The following is a 23,793-nucleotide window of genomic DNA, read 5'->3' on the forward strand; positions in this document are numbered from 1 at the left end:
TCCTGGCCTCAGTCTCTAAGTGTCTGGAATGGTCACCAATTTCTCTTTGGGGATGCTGAGTGGGCAAAAAGGAAACCATGGGGCTGCGAGCTTTGGGGCAGATTGAAAGTCTGGATGATTTCTTAGGCTTAGGATTTTTCTTAGGGGCCTTGGGTCCTCCTTAGAATAGTCACGGTTGTGAGGCTGCCCACTCATAAAACCCTATTTATTCTTCAGTGCTCTTTGTGGACTCACTTGGGTGTTCCATACTGAAGTTAGAAAACAAAACTAACTTCTTGGAATTGCCCCCAGGAAACTGGTTTTCTAGAGGGAGGAAAAATATAAAAGTTACTTATTTTCGTTAAGTTCATTTATAGAATGCTAACAGAGAATGTCCCATGCCCTCCCCCAATCACAAGAGACAGGGATGCTAAAATACTTCTTGGCAGTGAGATGGGCTGCCCTTTCTGGTAAGACAATCAGCTGTGCATCCATGTCAAGGGAGGTTCTGACAGAGCCACCAAAGGATATTCCGTTACTAGGGCTCGCAATGACTTTCTGATTAGCTTTGGCTATGATTTACCCTGCCTAATGCAGTTATTTTGACGGTGGTTTGGATAAATGGTGTAAGTGGAAGACAGTATTTAATAATCACTAACTAGTGTTAAATCCTTATATGTATTGACTCTTTTAATCCTTTTGGTAACTCATGGGCAGGTACAATTATCACCCCCATTTTATAGATGAACAAATTAAAACTTCAGAGGGGATACATATCTTGCACACATTCAGCTAAGCTAGTTCCTTTCTGAGCCCAAAGTCCATGCTCTTAATCCCTAAGCTACTCTGCCTCCCTGCTCATCTTCCTGTGTTGTGTGCCCTTAGCTGTTTGACCACATTGCTGAATGCCTGGCCAACTTCATGGATAAGCTACAAATCAAAGACAAGAAGCTCCCTTTGGGTTTTACCTTCTCATTCCCCTGTCTCCAAACAAAACTAGACGAGGTAAGATGAGTTCTTCAGACACTTTTGTTGCTTCATTCTTTGGACTGGGAGGACTGGGAAGAACTCTGAGCCACCTGCTACCTTTACAATGGAGGTTGTAAAGGAGGTTGCTGTGATGGATCGAGTGGACAATGTTTGAGTATTGGGAGTTCTGTCCTTCTGGGAGAGTTTGTGTAGGTATGTGTGAGAGCGATGGTAAAGGGGTATCGGAGAAGAGGGGGTCTTTATCACTGTCAAATGGCAATTTGCAGGACCATATACATTGCACATTATCCTTATCCCTCTTAGGGAAGAAGGAGTGAGATATTAGTCTAGGACTCCTTTGTTCTAAAGTGTTATGATAGACATCGTTGAAAGTTAATGACGTTAGGATACAAGTGTCTTATTTTGGCATTTCTACAACCTGCTCTTTCCACTTCTTGGGGGCAATAAATCATTCATTTAGTCTCCTTTCTTGGTCATTGACAGAGTTTCTCCTTCCTAGACTAGTCGGGAAGAAATATACAAATTCAGTCATGACTTTAGTTTAGCCCCATGGACGAGGTCTCCTAATGATGAGGAGTGTGGTTGAGTTTTGTGGGGAATCAATATTCCTTGGTCCTTTTGCAGAGTTTCCTGGTCTCATGGACCAAGGGGTTCAAGTCCAGTGGTGTGGAAGGGAAAGATGTGGTTACTCTGATCCGGAAAGCCATCCAGAGGAGAGGGGTGAGTAGGGCAGCAGAGATGGGGAGGCAGGAGCTTGGGGTCTGGAGGCTCTTTACATTCTCTTGGGTTCACTCTGAAGTCTTTCCCTGTCTGTCCTCAAATCAGCATGAGAATCTTTTGTGGTTCTTAATGAGAAGTTTTCTTGTCTTCTTCTCTGCTATGTTACTCAATAATCTTTATTTTTTTCCAGTTTTATTGAGATACAGCTCTGTATAAGTTTAAGGTGTGCTGCATAATGACATACCTATATTGAGAGAGTTAGCACGCCAGTGATCTTATATATGATCAAATGCCTTTGGGGTCTTCATATTAGCGTGATGGACAACTAATCTTAGCCTTGGTACAAGAAAAACCCTTTAGTTCTTAATCTGAAGAAGACTCGAATATCATTTTCAAATGAGAAAGTTGGGATGATATTGATATCAGGGTGGAATAAGGTAGAGAAAGGACATGATAAAGGTCTTGTCACAGAAGGACAAGACCTTCTGGGAGGGAGGGAGAGAAAGAAAAGAAAAAAGAGAATGAGAAGAAAATGATAAGACGGGCTCTTCTCAGTGCAGTGATGGCTGTGAACTAGACTGCAGGGCTGCTGTCAGCGAAGCCCTACAAGATGAGGACCAGCAGGGTGGGAAGTGAGATGCTGCTGTTAGACTGGATCTGGATCCAGTTTCCAGCTCTAGCCTTGCACTTGAGCTGTGTGTCTTACTGCTCTTTCTCTTCATCTTCACATCTGTAACCTTTCTGTGACAGTGAAAGTCAGAAGCCCCCCTTTTATCCCTGCAGGACTTTGATATTGACATTGTGGCAGTGGTGAATGACACAGTTGGGACCATGATGACCTGTGGTTATGATGACCAGAACTGCGAGATTGGTCTCATTGTGGGTGCGTGAGCACTGGGTGTGAGGAGCAGTGCTGGCCGATGGATTGCGGGGGTGGGCTGCAAAGAGAGGAGGGGTCCATGGCCTGGATGTTCCTTTGTATTGAATACTTCATATTGGAAGATAATGGTGCAGTCACTTTGGAGGGCTGAGCCAGGACTTGTGGAGTTGTGGGTGGTAGTGGGTTGGACCATGTTGGGATGTTGGGGGTCTGCACCGAGGAATCCCAGCCACCCTGGGGTGGTCTCAGGACGGAGGTTTAGGACAGATGTGGGGTTTGGGGGGAGGATGGTGCGGGTGGGTGCCGAGCAGTCCCTTGTTTTGTCCAGGCACGGGCAGCAATGCTTGCTACATGGAAGAGATGCGCCACATCGACATGGTGGAGGGTGACGAGGGCCGTATGTGTATCAACATGGAGTGGGGAGCCTTTGGGGATGATGGCGTGCTTGATGACATCCGCACGGAGTTTGACCAGGAGATCGACATGGGCTCTCTGAACCCCGGGAAGCAACTGTAAGCAGCTGCCCTGTGTGCGGTGGGCTCGGGGGGTGGGCTCCAGAGCTGAGGTGGGGGCTGGCCGGGTCCGGGGGTGGCTCTCATTTTTACTTTACAACATTATAGCCCCCAAAAGTTGCCAAGACACCCACTGCTTTATGGGAATGTTGCGCTTCCTAATACATTGTGACTATCAGTTGCTGAGAGAGCTCTAAAAAAGATAGAGCAAGCGGACAAAACAGATTATGGGTAATGATTTGACTGGATCTCTCAGAGCAGTCAATTTAGAAGGTCGTATTCTTCGTATTCGAAGTGTGCGGCCCTGCTCTTTCTTTCCACCTTCAGTTTGTAAGCCGTCCATAGAAACAGTTTGTGCACCACATAAGAAAAGTCATGTTGAGATGGCAAAGATTAGGGATCTGAAAGCTCCTTTTGTAGTTCCCAGCTCTGTCACTGCTCAGGGGATGAAGCTGTGAGAGTTGGCTCCTAATTACTGGCTGAGGTTCTGACTCAGACTCCTGCAGCGTTGCCTATTATGAGCTAGGCTGGGTCGCAGCAGTCCCAGGGCCTCCTGCTCCAGACATAGCCAGACCCAACGCATGTAGAAAAGTTGGTTAAGGAGCCCATTCGGCCACCTTCCCTGGACCTCTGGTCCAGCCAGGATCCTGGAGTGGCCTGGAGGAGGGGCTCTAGCATTTTGGACCCCTGAAGTCTCTCCAACCTGGTCAGACTTGGTTTTTAGTTACTTTTTTTTTTTTTTTTTCTTTTTTTTGCATTACGCGGGCCTCTCACTGTTGTGGTCTCTCCCGTTGCGGAGCACAGGCTCCGGACGCGCAGGCTCAGCGGCCATGGCTCACGGGCCTAGCCGCTCCATGGCATGTGGGATCTTCCCAGACCGGGGCACGAACCCGTGTCCCCTGCATCAGCAGGCAGACTCTCAACCACTGCACCACTAGGGAAGCCCTTTAGTTACTTTTGATTCTTACAAAACATTATTTCACTCTCACAAACATTTGCCCAATGTCCTTATTAAAGATCTTGAAACAGGGATTGCTGCAAGCTCTGAAGGCAGTTACAAAACGTTTTGAGCAATCAGGCCCTCTCTGGTCTTTTTTCGAGGCTTGCGGGATCTTAGTTCCCCAACCAGGGACTGAACAGGGCCCTCAGCAGTGAAAGCGTGGAGTCCTAACAACTGGACCACCAGGGAATTCCCATGCCCACTCTGGTCTTACTGGTGTTGTGACTGTTGTAGGAAATCTTCTAGTACCAATCCCTGCTTGGAGAGGAAAATCCAACCTATAAACCAGCTTTATAAAAGAGAGTCCTTTTCTTTACAGGGGGATTCCTTGCTTCCTCAAAGCACAGTCTATTTAAGTCACAAGCTTCTCTCACATGTTGAAACATGAGTCCATTTCATAGACTGGCTGTGTCTGCCATGGCTGGTGGGAAATTCATGGACTGAAAAAACTGCTCAAAAAGAAAAAAAGAAATGCTGGGAGGACATGTACCAACGTGTCAGCTGTCCCTGAAGTTATTACTGGGCTTGAGGAGGAACTTTTTTTCACTCTTTATATGTTTCTAAATAAATATTTTCCAAACATTGACTGAAACAAAGTGTTTTTAAAAACTGAAATAAAAACTTTTACCACTCACACTTCAGAGCCCCACTGGCCCCCTCCCCTACCTGTCGTAGAACCAGCTATTTTGGAGAAGGTGCAGAAGCAGACCTGTGAGTTCCTTACTGTTGAAGCTGGGCTACCTCTCAGGCAGCGTGCCTGTGCTGGTGCTTAAACATTTTAAACATACCTTCTGTTCAGGCAGTTTTGCCAGCTCTCCACTTAGCTCCGGTTCTGCCATACCTGGCTTTGGGTCTTGAGCAAGTCACTTCCTGAGGGCCCGGCTTCCTCTCTTTGGTTTGCACCAGGTGACATCGGAATCCCATCCACACCCCTGCTCTGGGCCTCCTCTGAAGGCCTGTGTAGATTAGTGGCCCAAGGCCCTGCGTGCCTCCTCTCTCTAGGACCTAGATCCTTTCTAAGATACCAAGAAAGGGCCTTTTTTGCTAGAAAGAATTGTAAGGGCTTGGTTTCTCCTGTCACATATCTAAGCCAGAAAGACGATCTTGTAAAGAAAACAGTGTCACCTAGTGTTGAAAAAATAAATTACCCAACTGCCCTCTCAGCTATCCAGTCACCTTCCTCCTCGGAAACTTCCAACATGTCTCACTCCCAGATTCCCAAGACCACCTGACACTTGGTACTCCTTCTCACCTGTCCCAACCTGTCCTTCTACTCTTTTTCATCGTCCTCCCACCCCAGGTTGTTCTCACAGTTTTCTCAGGAATCCACAAATGGCCTGCAAGGGGAGGGACAGTGTGAGGTGATGAGTTGCTGGCCCTGTGCCCCAAATTTAATCAGATTGACCTTTTTTTCTCCTCTTGTAAATAAATATTGAGGTTCTACATAAGATTTCATTTTAAAAGAGCATTTCCTTGCTAGAGAAGGAAATACCATCACTTCTCTACATCTCTCACTCTTAGTGCCACACAAGTTAGCGCTTTGTCCTGCATCAGCCTCACGTGTGTGCATGTGGCTTCCACAAGGAAGTAGCGAGTTCATTGGCAGCAGAGACTTAATTTTTTTGGTGTGTCTCTCCCTGCAGATTTGAGAAGATGATCAGTGGAATGTACATGGGGGAGCTCGTGAGGCTTATCCTAGTGAAGATGGCCAAGGAGGAGCTGCTTTTTGGGGGGAAGCTCAGCCCTGAACTCCTCGCCACGGGCCACTTTGAGACCAAAGATGTTTCAGATATTGAAGGGTAAGCTTCGGGTCCTTCTCTGTTCACTGGGACCCCAGAAGGGTGGACAGGTGGCCGGGGAATGAGGAAGACGCATGGACCCTTGATCCTTCAAATGTGGATGGCAGGAGGGTCTCACCCACTGTTGAGGCCTGGGCCTCACATGGCAGGCCTGTGGCTAGATGTCACCAGCCAGATAGTCTCCACTCTTGTCTGTTTTGAACGTGCTGACTACCAAAGTGACTCATGGTGCTGGGGACAGCTGGCCCCCACGCAGGGACTCGTGCTTTTGCACTTGTGTTCCTGCCTGGCCCAGGGACCTAAGCTTAATGCTGGAGGCTCCCTGTGGGTCTTTTAATGACTCACTTGCATCTACTTCCTTTCCCTTCTCCTGAAACCCTGACATTTCATTCCCTATTGGTGATTTTCAAAAAGGGATCTGTCCTGACCCCTGCTTCATAACAGAAAAATAGGTCCTTGGGTGGCCCTGAGATGGACCCATTTATTTCCAAAAGGTAGGGCTGAGGCCTACCTACATCTTCACAGAGTGGCAGGAGTGGGAGTGAGGATGGCCTGATTTTTGTTTTTCAGTTAACAATATCCAAAGTGTTGGGCCTGGTTTCCCGTCCTTGAGACTTCCACTTGTCGCTTGATGAGGCCTTGTCTCAGGGACCAGATGGTGGAGAGGAGGTGATTTTGGTGCTAAAGAGAGCAGTGAGACAGTTCAAATGACTTTGTTTTAAGTGGAATTCTTGAAGGAACTGGACCTACTTGTTAAAGTTGGAGGGGATGACAGTCTTCATATTTGTGTGGCTCTTAGTTCCCCTAAGAAGAGGGCTAATCTCATAGCATCAACCCTTTATCGCCATCTTTAGATGCAAGGTAAAGCAGTGCTGACTCCATTGTGAAGTGCAATAGACTCTGACTGCCTTATAGAGAGAAAATAGGATGGGCTCCACAGCTGGGTTCCTGTGGTCAGAGGGAAACCATTCCCACTAACCTGAGAAAGGCAAGCTCACACACGCACAACTTGGTGCGTAAAGCCCCAAGACCAGGGCCTCGTCCTCCCGTAGGATGTGTGTGAGAAAAATTAATTGTTCTCACTGGGGGAAAAATGGGCACCTGAAGTACTGTGTGTGTGTGTGTGTGTGTGTGTGTGTGTGTGTGTGTGTGTGTGTCTGGGAGAGGAACTCAGCTTGTGCTTTCCTCTCCTCCTTATTCACTGCTCACCGCCGCCCCCATAGGTGGACAGAGCAGTGAGGTGGGTGTCTGCCCTCCCTGGGACATAGTGTTTGCTGGAGCCGAGGGCTTTCTATGTCGGCCCACATACCCCGCCCACTGGCCACAGTGAGTGGACCCCTGCCCACACGCTGTTTCTGTTTCCCAGGGAGAAGGATGGCATCCGGAAGGCCCGTGAGATCCTGGTGCGGCTGGGCCTGGACCCGACACGGGAGGACTGTGTGGCCACTCACCGGGTCTGCCAGATCGTGTCCACACGCTCAGCCAGCCTGTGCGCGGCTACGCTGGCAGCCGTCCTGCGGCGCATCAAGGAGAACAAGGGCGAGGAGCGGCTGCGCTCCACCATCGGGGTGGACGGTTCTGTCTACAAGAAGCATCCCCAGTGAGCCAGCATTCGGGGCCTCTGATAGACCTGACTCCACAGGAACCCGGTTTTGCACTGTGGGGTGGTGGAGATGGACCACAGAGTTGAGGTTCTTTGTAGAATAAGAGCTCCCAGTGGGGCAAGCGGGAGCTATGAGTGTGTTTTCCTTGGCATGGGTAGAGGCTATTTCTGAAGGCTGCCAACTAGGGCTTTACTCAGAGCTCTCCTGGCTTCTAGGGGCTCTTTTTCTGCACCCTCTTATTTCCAGCTTCTCTGGCTCACCTGGGTATTGATTTGATCCTGCCCTGCCCTCCATGGTTTGATCCCTTGGTCATAAGTGCTGAAATACTCAAATTTCAGTTGGGACCTGAAGGATTTCTCTCAATTGTGCCCACTTACTATCCCATCATTTTCACCTAATATGAGTGCCAGGTCAGTGGGCCTTCATTAACTGAAGGTAGATGTGGAAGGTCTCAGCCATTCCATTCCCTAGGCTCCTAGTCCAAAGCTCCTAAAACTTTAAGCTGTACACGAATTACTTGGGGATCTTGTTAAGAGGTAGATTCTGATTCAGAAGGTCTGTGTTCAGCCTGAGATCCTGTATCTCGAACAGCCCCCAGAGATGCTGGTGGCCTATAGGCCACACTTGGAGTAGGCCCTGGGGACCATGGCTCCAAGCAACCACCACACGAGAATTTCTTGCTGAACACACCTATTATCTTTAGCTGTTCAGACACCTCTAGGATTGTTGGCAGAAATGGGCCAAAGAGAGGCCAAAGTCCAGAAGAGCATCTTGACTTTTTCCTTTTTGGGTCTTTCATAAGCAGCATCTAATGAAATGAAGGATGAAACATGAATAGTAGTTGGTGTCAGAATCACCTGAGGCTGAGAAGTTGGGCAAAGGAACTGTGGCCTATGGGAAGGGAGTCTTCTGTGAGTGCATGCAGGCGACACTGGCTTCCCAGAAGGCCACCCTTCCTTTTAGCAGGGTGGTCGCAGTTGAATAGCTGAGCTTTTATACAGTGACCCTTAACTTGGGAAAGAGTAGGGAGAGGATGTTTAGGGTGTCATTTGGGCTGAGGTGGTGAGCTACTGCCCCCACCATTTGTACCATTGACTCTAACTGTGGACACCCACCTCTTACCCCACGTCTGTGACTGCAGTTTCGCCAAGCGTCTTCACAAGACCGTGCGGCGCCTGGTGCCCGACTGCGACATCCGGTTCCTCCGCTCTGAGGACGGCAGTGGCAAGGGGGCAGCCATGGTGACAGCAGTGGCCTACCGGCTGGCCGATCAACACCGAGCCCGCCAGAAGACCCTGGAGTCTCTGAAGCTGAGCCGTGAGCAGCTGCTGGAGGTCAAGAGGAGGATGAAGGTAGAAATGGAGCGAGGTCTGAGCAAGGAGACTCACACCATTGCCCCCGTCAAGATGCTGCCCACCTATGTGTGTGCCACCCCTGATGGCACAGGTATGCCACCCAGCTCACCACAGGGTTCAGTCGCTGTGGGAGGACTCCCTTAGCCTTAGCATTGGGTGTTCAGGCCAGACTGTTGACCATGTTTCTTCAGCTCTAGTACTGGGAAATTCTAGTGTTCAGGGGTCCCAACCAATGCATTCCTCTGCTAAAACTGAATGGTGATAATAGTAAATACTTAATGAAGGCTTACTATGTGTCAAGTGCTTCTCTAAGCATTCGACACATATTAATTCATTTAATTTTTAACTGTTAACAGAGATTAGTAGTTCATTTTGTTTGTTAACAAGCTACTACGTTTTGCACAAAACCTAGGCACAGAGAAATTAAGAAATCTGCCCAACTTCACACAGCTAGAAAAATGGCAGAGCTGGGATTCAAATCGGGAATTTTGGTTCCAGGGTTAGCTCTTATGAGGCCAGGGGTTGGCAAACTGAGGTCCATGGGCTAAATCTGACCCAGTGCCTATTTCTGTAAATAAAGTTTTATTAGTACACAACCATGCCCATTTGCCTACATGCTGTTTATGGCTGCTTTGCGCTATCATGGCCAAGTTGTATGGTTGCAGCGGGGACTGTGGCTCATAAGGCCTAAAATGTTTACTGCTCAGCCCTTTACAGAAAAAGATTGCTGAGCCCTGCTCTAGGTCTTGCAATCTAAGAAATGAACGTCTTTTCCCAATTCAGAAAAATGATCACTGACCAGTCCAGTGTGGTACAGCTGGTACAGGTTCCAGAGATGGAGACTGGGACTCGGTCCCAGCTCTACCATCTTCAGGCTGTGTGGCCCTGAGCACAGCCAGATCTCTCTCCTCCATAGAGGGGAATGCAAGGCCTCCCTCTTAGGGCTGCCTGAGGGTTGCATGGAAACTGTGTGTGACACACGTCGTGCGTTGTGACTGTCCTAAAAAGGAGGGTTTTCTCATTCTAGAAACATTTCCCTTCAGTTTCCTTTAAAGAGTTGGACTCTGTTGTTCCTTCTGTATTCTAGAGACTTATGTGAGGTGGCCTTTGATTTAGTACAAGTGGCGTGTCTAGATATCCTGGAGTATACTGTATCACCATTTCTTTCCTGTGTTCTGGAGCTCTGGAGCTCATTGTGACTCCTGGGGCCCCACAACTTGAATTCATTTGAGAACCACTAAGGAGCCAGCAGGGTTCTGGCCCCGGGGATCTTATTTTCTTTATCATTAGGTGGAGCTCACAGTCCATCACCCTGAGGTTGTCCAGGGCCTCCTGGGAGAGCTCCCCATTAGGGGAAGGTGTTTAGACTGTCACTCTCTCCAGCCCCAACCCACCATCTTCCTGGGCTTATTTTCCAGAGAAAGGTGACTTCCTGGCCTTGGACCTTGGGGGTACCAATTTCCGGGTCCTGCTGGTGCGCGTGCGGAATGGGAAGCGACGTGGAGTGGAGATGCACAACAAGATCTACTCTATCCCGCGGGAGGTCATGCATGGCACAGGGGATGAGGTGAGGCAGGGTGGCACATCTGGGAGGGGACCCCAGGAGACACCCACTTCTCACCTGGGAGGACAGTGCTTTCTCTGCTCACCCGTGGTCCTGGGGAGGGCTACATGGGCTAGGGCCCTGGGCTGGCCTTTGCTTAGGTGCATGCCTGAGCTGGCGTCTCTCCTGGGTGGAGGCCTCGAGCTGGTGCTCAGACCCTGGTGGGGCAGCACGCCCGGGCCAGGGTTCCTCCTCTCAGAGCCCAATTTCTGCTTGCAGCTCTTTGACCACATCGTCCAGTGCATTGCCGACTTCCTTGAGTACATGGGCATGAAGGGCGTGTCCCTGCCTCTGGGTTTCACCTTCTCCTTCCCCTGCCAGCAGAACAGCCTGGACGAGGTAATAGTGCCTTCCTGGAGGACTCTCCTATGGGCTGTACTGACTCTGAACCAGCCAGAGTTTCGAGCAGGGGAGAATGCTGAGCTGAGAGGAAGAAAACAAGGGCATGAGTGACCAATCATGGGGAAGGGCTTGTTGATGGGAATGAGCAAGTCAGAGCTAATAGAGGTCAAGCAGGTAACAATCTTTGGAATAATGATGATGATGCTAATAATATCAACAACTGACATTTTTAAAGCATTTTATGCGAGGTACTCCTAGGCTTCCTGTGTGCGTAATCTCATTTAACCCTTAGAGCAACCATATAAGGTAGGTGTTTGTATACCCGTTTTGCAGAAAGGAGAACAATGTCTGCGGAGATGCCAACTATCTTGCAGGTCATATAGCTTGGGAGTGGCTAAGTCATGATTTCATTCCGGTTTCCTGACACCTGAGTCCATGCTGTCCATTATGCTCAGCTGCTCCTGAGGCTCCTGTTTTGGGCTCAGGACATTTCACTCCATCTCCCTTGGCTGCCCTGGTGTTTCTCTAGTGTCACCTTTGCTTTTCATTCCCTGTCACCTTGCCTCGGATGAATGAAGCAGGTTGTTGAAGAGCTGGTGCTCCCACATATTCTGGACATGGGTGTGTTGAAGCCTAGGAGAGCTGAGTAGGCAACGCCTAGGCTTACTCAGGGCAGATAATTGGTATGTTAGATATCAGAATACTCTAATTTAAGCAGTTGTTTCTCTCTGTCTCGATCGGTGTTCTAGAAGCTTACATGCTTGGTACAGGTGGACATATGCTGTGGATGGAGTTACCAGGGTACAAAGGGCATGGTTCCTGCTATAGGTGCCTACAAACAAACTGGACTGAGGAAGCAAGCTCAGAAAAGCAAGAGCTGCTCTTTGGAATGTGGCAGCAGTGGAATGATGAAGCCCTGAGGATGATGTTAATCTGAGCACATACCTGGAGGGCATGAGGAATACTTGGTCAGAAGAATGAGCTGCTGAGGAAGAAAGGCAGGCAGGCCTGGCAGTATGGAGAAAGGCATGTAGGTGGGAACAGTCATAGGTACAGTGGGCTTGGCCCAGTGGCGGGAAAAGGCCTGCGTTTCCAACAGCGTCCCTGGAACAGGAGGCCTTACGTTGCTCAGCTGAGTTTTGTAAATGCCTCTTACTCCTCCCTTCTGAGGGTTAAATCCACCACGTGCACTAGCACGTGCACTTCCTATGGTTTTAGGAAGTCCCGCAATAAAAACCCTGCCTAATCCAGTATTTCCCAACAGCTGTTAACATTTGTCCAGTGTTAGCTAGTCCAGAATTGCTTTTAGCTTTTCCAACTTCTTTGTCTCAACATATATTTTTTCAGTGTCAGTGCATTGGGTTTTAAAGCCTTCACATTTGCATCAATTTACCAAAAGGACTTATCAAACGTGTATAAATATTTATGTGATATTTAATGAAACATTGCTTATTATAACAGTCATTAGAAACAAACCAAGTTGTCCAACAGTGGGAAATAGTTAAATCATGAGTCATTCACTGCCTCATATCAGCAACTAGTTTTTTCAAGGAATTTCAATGATTTGGGAGAACACTCGTGGTAAGACTAAAAAAATATTTTTAATCGAAGTATAATCTCTATAATATAGAAATATACAAAACGTGATTAATAGGAAGATAAAAACATAACATTCCAGTGTATATGCTTCCAGACTTTTCCTACTGAAATATTTTTAACAGACACTATCTTACTTTTCAAGTATAGCAACATGTATATGTGTTTATATATTTATCTAGTGGCTCCCAAGGCATGTTAACTGTTTCTGTTAGTGCTTGAATTGTAAAATTCCAGGTCATTGTATTGGACTTTATACCATAGGTTCTAAGTTTCTGTAAGGAGCATGTATTCAGTCTAGAACTGTGAAAACTAAGAACAAATGAAGCAGAAGCCGGGTTTTGTCTGTTGTTGTCTGTAAGCTGGATTCTGCTCTGCTGAGATCACCCTGTTGATGGGAAAACCAGCAGGTGCTGAGGTCCAGAGGCCTCAAGCTGCCTGGGTTAGCTGGTGGCCACGGGCAGTTCTCCTCAGCTGTTGGGGCCTCTCCATGTCTTATTATTAAGGACCACCTGCAATAATGTAATTCGAACATTCTGTACGCTTGAAAGTGCCAAATACAAAATTTCATCGGAGACGTCAAGCTAATTTGTAGACAAGAAAATCAGGTGGAGAGAAGCACATAGTTGTTTGGATGTGGGTGTGTAAACCAGGCCACTGCTGAGACTGTACTTTGTTTTTCCAAATTTCCTGGGATCTGAACACAGCGGGACTTGTAAGACCAAACTCCTGGGCCATGAAATGCCAAGTTGGTTGGTATAAACAACCAAGCAAGTCATGGAGAAACAATACAAGGGGGTGGATAGTGAGCACACAGCCCACTTATAGGTTCTGATCTCTCAGGAAGGGGGCCTGGGGGTCCTTGGTGCTTGTTCCCTGATAGGCTATGGCAGCAAAGAGGGAATGAGGGAACAGTATAGGAAACAGTCCTCCATATTCAAAGCCGCCATGTATCTGCTCCTGGAGGGCCCTTTGACACAGCGAAGGGTACTTGTTCACTTCGTACTAGAGTTTGAAAATTTAGAGACACAAACCCGCCCCTCTGTACGATGTACAGGGCAGACTGCTTTTCCCAGTGAAAGGAACAAGCATCTAGAACTTAGTTCCTTGGCAGGGGCCATCGTATGGTGCTTATGAGCCCATCCATTGGAATTGCTGGGCCTGGGGGTGAGTCCTCCTCTCTTGCAAGCTGTAGGCTTTGGGCAAGTTACTCCAGAGCTACCGTTACCTGTAAAATGGGCATGATAATGATAAACATTCCACGAAAGTGCTGTGAGGATTAAACGTTGTAACACATGGGTTGTGCCTAGCCCAGTACCTGTTGCATAGTAGGCACTCCTAGTAGGTGAAACAGGTTTAGAATAATTTGTGGGTGAGATGATTGGTTTTTAAAGGGCATCTGTATAACCTGTGAGGTTGTGAACTAGAAAATGACCCAGGAGCCCTTCTCTGATATCCACATCCCTGCCCATGTGTGATTTTTAGAGCATCCTCCTCAAGTGGACTAAAGGCTTCAAGGCATCTGGCTGCGAGGGTGAGGACGTGGTTACACTGCTGAAGGAAGCCATCCACCGGCGAGAGGTGGGAGAGGCGTGACATGAGGCCCGAAGTGATCTGGGTGTTCAGAGCTGGGGGAAGTGTTAAGTGCAGTTGTGTTGGTCAAAGGGAGAGTTAACCTAGTTCTTCAGCAGTTGGTGAGTGTATGCTGTGTGTCAAGCCCTGCTCTTGGCAACTGGGGATTCAGGAACGCCCACAGAACGCTCTTGTTATATAAACAATCCCATGAGCTAATGTCAGGTGCTCTTGAGCTATGAAGGAAGATGAAGTTGGGTGAGGACAGAGTGAGTGGGCTGGGGAAGGGCAGTCTTTTAAACAGCATAACCAGGGAAGGTCTCTGAAGAGGTGATATTTGAGCAGAGAAAATGAGCCCTGCCTTATAAGCTTTAGATCCATTTAAATCTCCCTTGCAAGGGTCTGAAGGGAGAATATTGTGGTTCCTTTGTGGATTGGGATCTGCTGTTGCTCTCAGGAGTTTGACCTGGATGTGGTTGCTGTGGTGAATGACACAGTTGGGACTATGATGACCTGTGGCTATGAAGACCCTCACTGTGAAGTTGGCCTCATTGTTGGTAAGGACTCGGGCTGTCCTTCCTGTGTGGGGACACACAACCCAGGGTGGGAGGATGGCAAGTGCAGAGTGAGGCCCTGACTGACATCTCTTGATTGGCAGGCACGGGCAGCAATGCCTGCTACATGGAGGAGATGCGGAATGTTGAGCTGGTGGAAGGGGAAGAGGGGCGGATGTGTGTCAACATGGAGTGGGGGGCCTTCGGGGACAATGGATGCCTAGATGACTTCCGCACAGAATTTGATGCAGCTGTGGATGAACTTTCCCTCAACCCTGGCAAACAGAGGTAGGTACCCGACTGCATGTAGGCCCTGGTCTGTTCATCTCAGAGCTGAACAGTGATGAGTGATCTGGTCCTCCACAACAGCAAACCCCAGGACACTCATTCTCTTGAGATGTTAATAGAAGAGATTTCTTTGGAAAGGGCTTCTTGTCAAATACATCTGGAAAGTTCTGGGTTAAGTCCTTTTCCCCCTGCTGGACTGTGATGCTCTTGAAGTCCAATTGGGAAAACAAATCACAACAGTTATGTTGCAAGGAGAATATCATATAGGGAACTGGTCACACAGGTTTTAGAGGGATGAAAATACAAAAAGGGGATGCTTTTTGAGGAGCAGTTAGTACATGTAGCAATCAGCTCCTACCCTGAGGACTAGGAGAACAGGTGGGAGAGAGTATTAAAATCTAGATCTGGAACTTGAGGAAAAACAGACAGTTGAACCACCTGCTGCCATCAGGGTGAAGAAGCATTGCTGGGGTGAGGCAGATAGGAATAGGAAGCAATAGAAGCAAACTTCTTTCTCCTCCATCCATCCAGTATATAGCACCCTTTACTGTCATACTGGACAAGGGGGTAGCCCCAGCATCACAAAGCCCCTGGTATGGTGGGATCTCATTAGGAAGAGGTTGCACGTAGTGTTTCCTAACTAGATTAATCAGGGACCATACTTCTGCAGAATATACTTTGCAAAATATTTGTTTATAGTAGAGGTCACAGGCTAAAATGCCTCCAGGAGCCAGGCAGGCAACATTAATGAAAGAAACAGGCTGGAGTAAGACAAGATTGAATGATGATGGGGTTTTGGTTGAAACTGAGAACATTGACTTTTTAAAGGCACTAGGTAGAGCCAGAAGACCCTCATGCCATTGAGTAGTCATGTTTCATTCTAGTGGCCAGAACAGGGGTCTCCAGCTGGCACTAGTTACTTGAGCAATAAGTGATTAGGCTGAAGAGAAAGCGTGCTAAATTCTCAGCAACGCAGGGGATTAAGACAGCATCTTACCCTTCTGGAAGTGTGGTGGGGTTTGGGTGTGCGTTCCTTCTTGAGGAGTTGGGAATAAGCCTTGGAAGGGAAATGAAACCACAAAATGGGGTCAATCTCAGGGAACCCCTTGGGCCTCAGGACACGTTTTACTGAAGGCTATGAGTCAGTATGTGTGGATGCCAGGAATCCTGCCTCAGTGAGTCAAATAGCATTTCCTTCCCACAAAGGGGAATTTGTATGCCTTCTACCTTCTAATGCGATGGGGGTGACGGAGCTGGTGTATCTCAGCACATCCCACCACCTTCCTTCTTAACCTCCATGAACATTACCTGCATTGCAGGTTCGAGAAAATGATCAGTGGCATGTACTTGGGCGAAATTGTTCGTAACATCCTCATCGATTTCACCAAACATGGGCTGCTCTTCCGTGGCCGCATCTCGGAGCGGCTCAAGACACGGGGAATCTTTGAAACCAAGTTCCTGTCTCAGATTGAGAGGTGAGAATTTAGGGCCTGGAATAGGATAGACTGTATATCCTCCTTTTCATGGACAGACAAGCTGGGATTTCCACAGTTCAAGTAAGATCAGGGTGTGGCTTACATAAAGGTCAGTTTAGTAGTTCACATGTTTGTATCTATATAGTGTTGTTTTAAAGTACGTTATGAACAGTTGGCATTTTAAGGGAAAATATATAATATTCTCATGAAAAATCATGGTAAGCTGGATGAGCCTGTGCAAAGAAGTATTGTTGGGTTTTAGACCAATTTCAAAGGTAGAAAGAAATATAGCTGCTCATAGAATGTAAATTGGAACGCACGGAGGAAGATAACCCACTAAAGCACTTTATGCTTGGCAAAAGGGTTCTTCTTAACTGCTGGCTGCTGTAATAAGGCAACCAGGATTGAGTGAGGTTGGCATGTCAGGCAATGCAGAAACATGCCTTGTGGCGGCTCATTAAAGCAAAGCCTTCTTCCTCCAGTCTAATGGTGGAGAAGTCTGCTCCAAATTAGAATACTGAATTTCAGAGCCTTTTAAAAATTAATGCTGTGTCATTATTACTCTCATGCATATAGGAAAACAGGAACTGGTTGGCGTTCATGAGTGGGGCCCTAGGGCATCTGCACCAGTGAATAGAATATTGTTCTAGTTTGCATGTCTGTTTATTTTCTCCATATAGTTTTATTTATCTTTGTTTCATAAATAGTGCACAGGTAGATTTCATACAACCCGGAGTGGGGGAGTAGAAATAGAATAGGCATTTAATGTTGGTGGGTGATGCCTGTTCTGCTGACCTGTGAACAATGAGAGATTGGACAGGAAAGGGCTTTGCAACTGAAAACTGTCGCATACGAGCATCATCACTGTCTTTACTGTCAATATTTCCAGATAAGTGGAAAACATGGACAGTGAATTTCCTTTTGTTTTGAGTGTCAGTTTTGTAGCAGCAGCGCTCTACCTTGCCTGGGCAAAGTGGCATAAGGAGCTGTTTCTTCGTGTTCTCTCTGTGAGGGTCAGTGAGATGAGCACTAGTTCCTGAACTGAGTTTAAGAATGGAACCACCTCTCAGGGGCAGTGGCTTTTACCCCCAGCTCTCAGAAGGCCAGGTCCCCCAGAACCACTTCTGATGAAGGAGCCAGGCCCCGGAGTGGCAGGCCACCATGCCCTCTAGGTATGTGACTGACCACTCACTGTCTCCTCCTGGCCCAGTGACTGCCTGGCCCTGCTGCAGGTCCGTGCCATCCTGCACCACTTAGGGCTTGAGAGCACCTGTGATGACAGCATCATTGTCAAGGAGGTGTGCACTGTGGTGGCGCGGCGGGCAGCCCAACTCTGTGGTGCAGGCATGGCCGCCGTGGTGGACAAGATACGAGAGAACCGTGGGCTGGACACCCTCAAAGTGACAGTGGGCGTGGATGGGACCCTCTACAAGCTACATCCTCAGTGAGTGCCTGATCTCCACTCTTCCTGCCCATCTTTCTCCCTCTTTCTCACCATTCTTTCCTTGCTTTCCTTTCTCTCTCTCTCTCTTTATTTTATGGCAAATTATCAGACGTTCCAAAGAGTGTATATAATATATATATATTATAGTTTAAAGATTAATAACTAGAAGTAGGTCTGTGTTTTACCACCCAGCTAGGAAGCCCCCTGTGAGCCCCTCCCAATTGCACCCTTCACTCCCCCCTACCATGAGTGAGTGCCGGGGTGATTAAGTCTATTGCTTTCTTTTCCCCCTCCATATATCTACGTATGCATCTACATTGTTTAGTTTTACTTAATTTTGAATTTACCATATGACATCTTTTCTTTTGTTGACTGGCTTTTCTCACACCACATTTATGGTTTTGAGATGCATCCACACTGAAGTCTGCAATCATAGTTAATTCATTTTCAAGGCTGTATAGCATACCTCTGAATGACTATACTATAATTTATTCTAATGATGGATATTTGGGTTATTTCTAGGTTTTGACTATTACAAGCAGTGCTCCTGTCAACATTCTAGTAAATGTATGCCGGAACTCTGGATCAAGATTTTTTTCTACAGTCTAGGGTAGGGGTTGGCAGATTATAGCCACAAGTGTTTTTGTAACTAAAGTTTTACTGGAATACAGCCACACCCACTTGTTTATGTGCTGTCTATGGCTGCTTTCGGTTATAACAGCAGACCATATGACCTACAGAGCTCAAAATACCTATCGTCTGGCCCTCTGTAGAAGAAGTTTTCCACCCTCACCCGTGGTATGGAAGTACTGAATTCCCTTTTCTTTTTACTCTTTTTCCTGTCTTTCTCCATCTCTTCTCCCTTTTCTCCTCTCATCACTATTTCTCTTCTCCTTTCTTCCCTCACTTGCATATGTTGAATAAATTGTTTTAAAATTAGGAAGTGCCTCAGTCCCTCTCCCCTAGAAGCTCTTCAACTAAAAGTTAAAAGAATAGAGCTGTGCCCCTTGCCTGGACATGAGGTAGGATGGAGAGACTCATCGATTGAATTGTCACCTGCTGTCACCATGATTGTTTCAGGGAGCTGAGAAACTTGCCCAGAGTCTACACAGTTAGTGAAAAGACTGGACCTTGAGAAGTTCCAAGTTTCTCTTGTTGATGATCAGTGTCATTGTGAAAATAGGAACCTCAGTCCCAAGTGAGGGTCAGAAGGGGGACAGAAGTCTAGCCACCAGCACTGGGGCTTGGTGTTAGGAGCCTTGTTCTCAGCTCTGCAGATGGGGAGGAGCAACTTGTCCCTGCTCTGGTGGGGAGATGATGACGAACGGTTTCTTCCTCTAGTCCCATATCAGGAAAAATCTCTGATTTCTGTTCTCAACACACCCTCCTAAGTCTGCTCCTTTTGCCTTTAATGACATTTTGGGTTAGATATGAGTCTGATGTGAGTTAATACCTCTGGAAAATAATAGAATATCACACATGTGGCGCTTCACCCTTCCCTCCAGAGTTGATGAACAGGTTATATATACACTTCTGCAAGGTATGCTTGTGGCGTCCACGACTGTTGAACTTCTCTTTCACTGCTTAGTTTTAAGAACACAGCTTGCCAGAATCTCAGACTTTTGTCCTAGAGTTGAATCTTAGCTTCCCACTTGCCCACTGTGACATAGAATTTGGGCATGTTGCTGGTCTCTCCAAGTTTCAGTTTTCTGAAGCACAATACATAATGTTTCATTCATCGTAGCTGTCATCCTCTTTCCCATCTCAATTATTCCTGGGTTTCCAGCATCACTTCTTAGGGTCCCATCTCTGAGGATACAAATCAATTGTGACTAAGGTATTTTTTCTGTCTCCTTCCCAACTTTTCCAGCTTTGCCAAAGTCATGCATGAGACGGTGAAGGACTTGGCTCCAAAATGTGATGTGTCCTTCCTGGAGTCGGAGGATGGCAGCGGGAAGGGGGCGGCTCTCATCACTGCTGTGGCCTGCCGCATCCGAGAGGCTGGACAGCGGTAGAGCCCCTGAAATTGGAAGGACTTCCTCTGGTTTCCCTTCTTTCCTGCTTTAAATTATAAGTTGATCCCCTTGTGTCAGAGACGGACCCCTTGGCTTTTCCTTGGCAGAGAGGACTTTATCGGACTGGGTTTTGTCTCTGTCTACTCACTGTAGAGTTTGGTACCCAAGGCTTAGCCCTCCTGAGATAAATACAGTTTGAAGTAAGGATTTGTTCCCACTTGTCACAACCATTACCATGGGTTCTCTTAAAACTTGAAAAAAAATTTAACCTTTAGTAATCCCCCTGGCCAAATTCCATGTCCCTGTATAACCCTACAGGGTGGGGACACTAATGAAAAACTACGGTTGCTTCACCTTGGAGCCTGAACATGACATTTCTAGGTGGAGAGCATCCCCCAGCATGGAAGCTGATGCTATTTCTCCTCTCAGAGATCTGGGAGATCTCCACTGACTTGAGCCTGATTCTCCCATAGGCAGGGAGGAGGGGCGGTAATGTAGGGGAAACCCATGGATAGCCATGTGGCAGCCCCTCTTCAACCTCATCTTTAAGCGTTTGCCTAGTGGGTTCCAGTGGATGCTGTTCCTGGAATCAAAGCATCCTGAGTCTGAGCAAGCAAAACCAAAGCTAAGAGTCCTGTGAGTGGGCTTGTTGTCACATCTCCTTGTGGGTTCACAAGTCATCCATAAGCAGTGGACCTTTGGGGAAGGGAAGACTTTTTGGTCTGTTTAAAAATTTTTTCCTGCAGAGGTGGAAACACTGTATTTTCATTTTAATTTATATTTGAAATTTATTTAGTTCATGAAGTACATCTGCTCCTTCATTTTGACACTGTACGTAACGGTCGGTTGTATGTAACGTATTTATATGTTAATTTGTTATGTCTGTAAATACACAGGGTCTCATTAGTAGATCAGTGTAGTTAAAGGATGGAAGATGAAGATACTGATTGGTTCCTAGAAATACCTCATTCATCTTCAGGAAAAGAAGGAAAGCCTCTTTAGGGTGAGCGAATGGCCAAGCAGCTCCTTGCCAGCTCCTTTCCCTGCAGACTCAGAAACTTGGAAGGTGGCTGGGGACAGAGTGAAGGAGGCTGGGGCTATGGATTGAAGAAACCACGCTAACTGGCTGCTCAGTCTAGGGACTTTCCTGGAGCCATATTACATGAGATGCTAACAAAGGAAACAGGAATCCTTTCAAATAGACTCTGCTTAGAAATCTTCATCCTTAGGGCAGTTATTAGTATTTTAAACCTCTCTAACAATACAAAGGAAGCCACCAAAAACGTTGAAAAAATTGTCTAATTGTTGATAGCAAACCGAACCAAAACAAACAATCAAACAAACGAAACTTCAGGGACAACACTTTTGGTGGATTTGTGCCCTCCTAGCAAAGTTCGCCTTCAATTTGTTTTGTAAATGTTCTACAAGAGGTGTTGTCCACAGACTTCCTTACACTGAGCTGTTTTTACAAGAAGTGTTTATTTCAAACTGCTTGGTGCGGGGTTGGGGTGGTGGTGAGGGGAGACATAAAACCTTCCTTACCCTGCTGTTTAGAGTGCAGTTAATTCTGAATCTGAAAGCCCACTTCTGCCCTAAAATGATCACACCCCCACACGTTAAACCTGAATACTTCATAATAAAGAGGGGATGGCCTTTTAACAATGTTGAGTAGGATACGAGGATCAAAACAGAAAAATGGAAAGACGCAACTCAACAGCACCCAATTTTTGCACATTTATCAAACTTGTACTGGAATAGTGTCTAGATTTGTGTCTCATTAAAGGATGCCCAAGAAATAGAAATGAACCTTAACTTTTAAACTTGAAAATTAGGCACCATCTATGAAATTGCACATTTCTAAAAGGTAGAGCTGTGTGTGTGGCTATTTAAGATGTGTCCTTGGTTTCCAAAAAGGAAAGCTGGAAAATGCAGTTTGAATGTTTGTGTTCCCACAGTTAGGTGACAGTTCCTTGCTGACGCTGCTTTGCCCGTGTAAATACATTGCCTCTCAGTCTTGGACTGGGATGTGCTCAATAGCAGATCATCTCAAATCCTTGAGCCCTCAGTCTAGTGAAGATGTTGTCATGTACAATAAAGAACTAGTTGAATTAACTGTGTGATGTTAACTATTAATAAATTTTAACATTTTTCAAAATATTCAGTGTGTGATTCGTGAGCATTTTTCAAGAGTGCAGTCATCTTTTGAGCATATTAGTACTTCCTGGCCCGTCTGAGTAGTTGATGAGTGTTTTGATTTTGACTATATGTGCTTGACAGGCATGTAGCTAACTCTTGGCCTTGACCCCAGATATTTCTCACTCCAGAAACACAGTCCCAATGGAACGGGAAAGTAGGTGACTTTTCCTAGGCCGTCTTTGAGCCCCTAGATCTCAAGCACCACTGAAGAACCACGGCTGGCCCAGCAGTCTACTGGCTGACATGTAGCAGAACCCTCAGAGACTCTGGGTAGTCTCCGTATAGGCATATGTGTTTCACATTCAGGATGTAAAGCCCTTACTTATATGAGCATCTAAAAAGCACTTGCCTCTGTCTTATCCTTACAGTCTTTCAAACCCTCTCCTTAATAAGCAAAATACAAACCTAGGAAATAAACTTCTCACAAGTTCCTGGTGATACCCACTGACTTTGACATGGCCCTGTTTGACAACAACTGAAGGGGGAGGCAGATCAAGGCTAACAGAATGCTAGAGATAGCCAAAACACAAAATTCAACCTAGCTAGTGGTAAAGGAAAAGAAATTTAAATTAGACCCTATTTTTATGACTTCAAATTGCTGAGATTATAGGAGCATTCTCATATACTATTGGTGGAAATGCAAGATATAATTATTTAGGAGGGAAATAGTCAATATCCATGTTTTGTGTAATTTTCTAGAAATTTGTGCAGAGGAAGTACACATAGTTGGAGATCAAGATTTAGCTTTAAGGGTACTGGCGACTGTATAACTTAAAATAACAAAATAGGGGAACTCCATACCGTGGGTCTGCCTACCTTGTACCAGGGTCCAGTCAGGAAGACAATCGACTCCAGTTATTTCGAACAGATTTTAACACAAGGACTTGGTTATGCAGGTGATAGGAGAGCTGAGAAGTCCCACAGTATAGAGGAGCAACCCAGAGATTAGCAACATCAAAAAAACCCACTTCTATCCCAACGGCTGGGCCAGATTCCGAAAGCTGGAACCACAGAGCTGGAGTGGGAGGTGGTTAGAAATACCCTGTCTTCTCCCTCCCACCCTCTAGTTCTCTGCAGTGTCTCCCGTTGACTGACTCTACCTGTGAGGCAGGGGAGGGTGGGACCTGGAGCTAAATAATAAGTGAGGTGCATGTACCCTGTAAAACCATTACTGTGTTACTGAAGGATATTTGGTATCATAGAAAATGTTGACAGTATGCTGAAAGTATGTTACAAACAGTATGGGGCCTTAGCCCCATTCCTCAGCAGCCGTCCGTCAGATTTCCCCACCTCTGCGACTTGGGCACCCCTGTGGGGCTCTGGAGCAGGCCACTCTGCTGGGCCTGCCAGCTTCAGCTGCCAGCTGCTCAGGGCAACTTTGGCAGCACCGCCCTCCTTAGGTCGCTGCTGCTCCATCACAGAGCCTCGGAGAAGAGCCCTCCCTTTTCCCAGTGGGGCTCCTGGGTGGACATAGACCCTTACTTCCCCATAGATTATAATACTAGACAAGATGCTCAGAAGGGAGTTTTCTCAGGTTTCTGCGCTCAGAGACCCTGAAAGCCTCTGGGCCACCCGTACTCATGGGTTTCCCACAGTCTTCTCCCTACCCAACTCCCACCTCCTCTGTAGGGCTCCTCACCACTGGGAAATCTATTTCCTGCACCCAGGTTGCTTCCAGCTTGGAAATAGCTTTTCCAGCCTCTGCCAGCCTGTCTTACCTTTCACTCCCTTCTTTGTTGCTTTGTTTTCATTTTTGGGGGGCACCAGGGGCAGAAGGCTAGATTACTTCTCACCCCGCCCCCCCTCAATTCAAGGCATTTTCTAGTCTTTGCAAGGAGCCTTCTTGCTTTTTTATTTTCTTATTGCCTT

At 46.9% G+C, this 23,793-nt stretch overlaps 1 protein-coding gene across 3 annotated transcripts in view; it reads left to right on the forward strand.

Moving 5' to 3' along the window:
- Positions 1–21,885, forward strand: part of HK2 (hexokinase 2) — a 61,643-nt gene extending 39,758 nt beyond the window's left edge. The window contains exons 4-18 of one of the 3 annotated variants that reach the window (XM_027099107.1): positions 865–984; positions 1,594–1,689; positions 2,473–2,572; positions 2,898–3,081; positions 5,725–5,880; positions 7,247–7,480; positions 8,626–8,930; positions 10,258–10,406; positions 10,662–10,781; positions 13,866–13,961; positions 14,410–14,509; positions 14,611–14,794; positions 16,114–16,269; positions 17,480–17,713; positions 19,584–19,979. In XM_027099107.1, coding sequence (XP_026954908.1) covers positions 865–984; positions 1,594–1,689; positions 2,473–2,572; positions 2,898–3,081; positions 5,725–5,880; positions 7,247–7,480; positions 8,626–8,930; positions 10,258–10,406; positions 10,662–10,781; positions 13,866–13,961; positions 14,410–14,509; positions 14,611–14,794; positions 16,114–16,269; positions 17,480–17,713; positions 19,584–19,728 — 2,379 coding nt within the window. In that variant the 3' untranslated portion in view covers positions 19,729–19,979. Of the gene's footprint in view, positions 1–864; positions 985–1,593; positions 1,690–2,472; positions 2,573–2,897; positions 3,082–5,724; positions 5,881–7,246; positions 7,481–8,625; positions 8,931–10,257; positions 10,407–10,661; positions 10,782–13,865; positions 13,962–14,409; positions 14,510–14,610; positions 14,795–16,113; positions 16,270–17,479; positions 17,714–19,583 lie in introns of all 3 variants that reach the window. The other 2 variants (XM_027099109.1, XM_027099108.1) reach the window with 2 other exon arrangements.
- The last annotated feature ends 1,908 nt before the right edge of the window (positions 21,886–23,793 follow it).

The sequence above is a fragment of the Aethalodelphis obliquidens genome, unplaced genomic scaffold (assembly GCF_003676395.1).
Source record: "Aethalodelphis obliquidens isolate GAN/ISIS:26980383/991018 unplaced genomic scaffold, ASM367639v1 scaffold128, whole genome shotgun sequence".
Classification (NCBI taxonomy): Eukaryota; Metazoa; Chordata; class Mammalia; order Artiodactyla; family Delphinidae; genus Aethalodelphis; species Aethalodelphis obliquidens.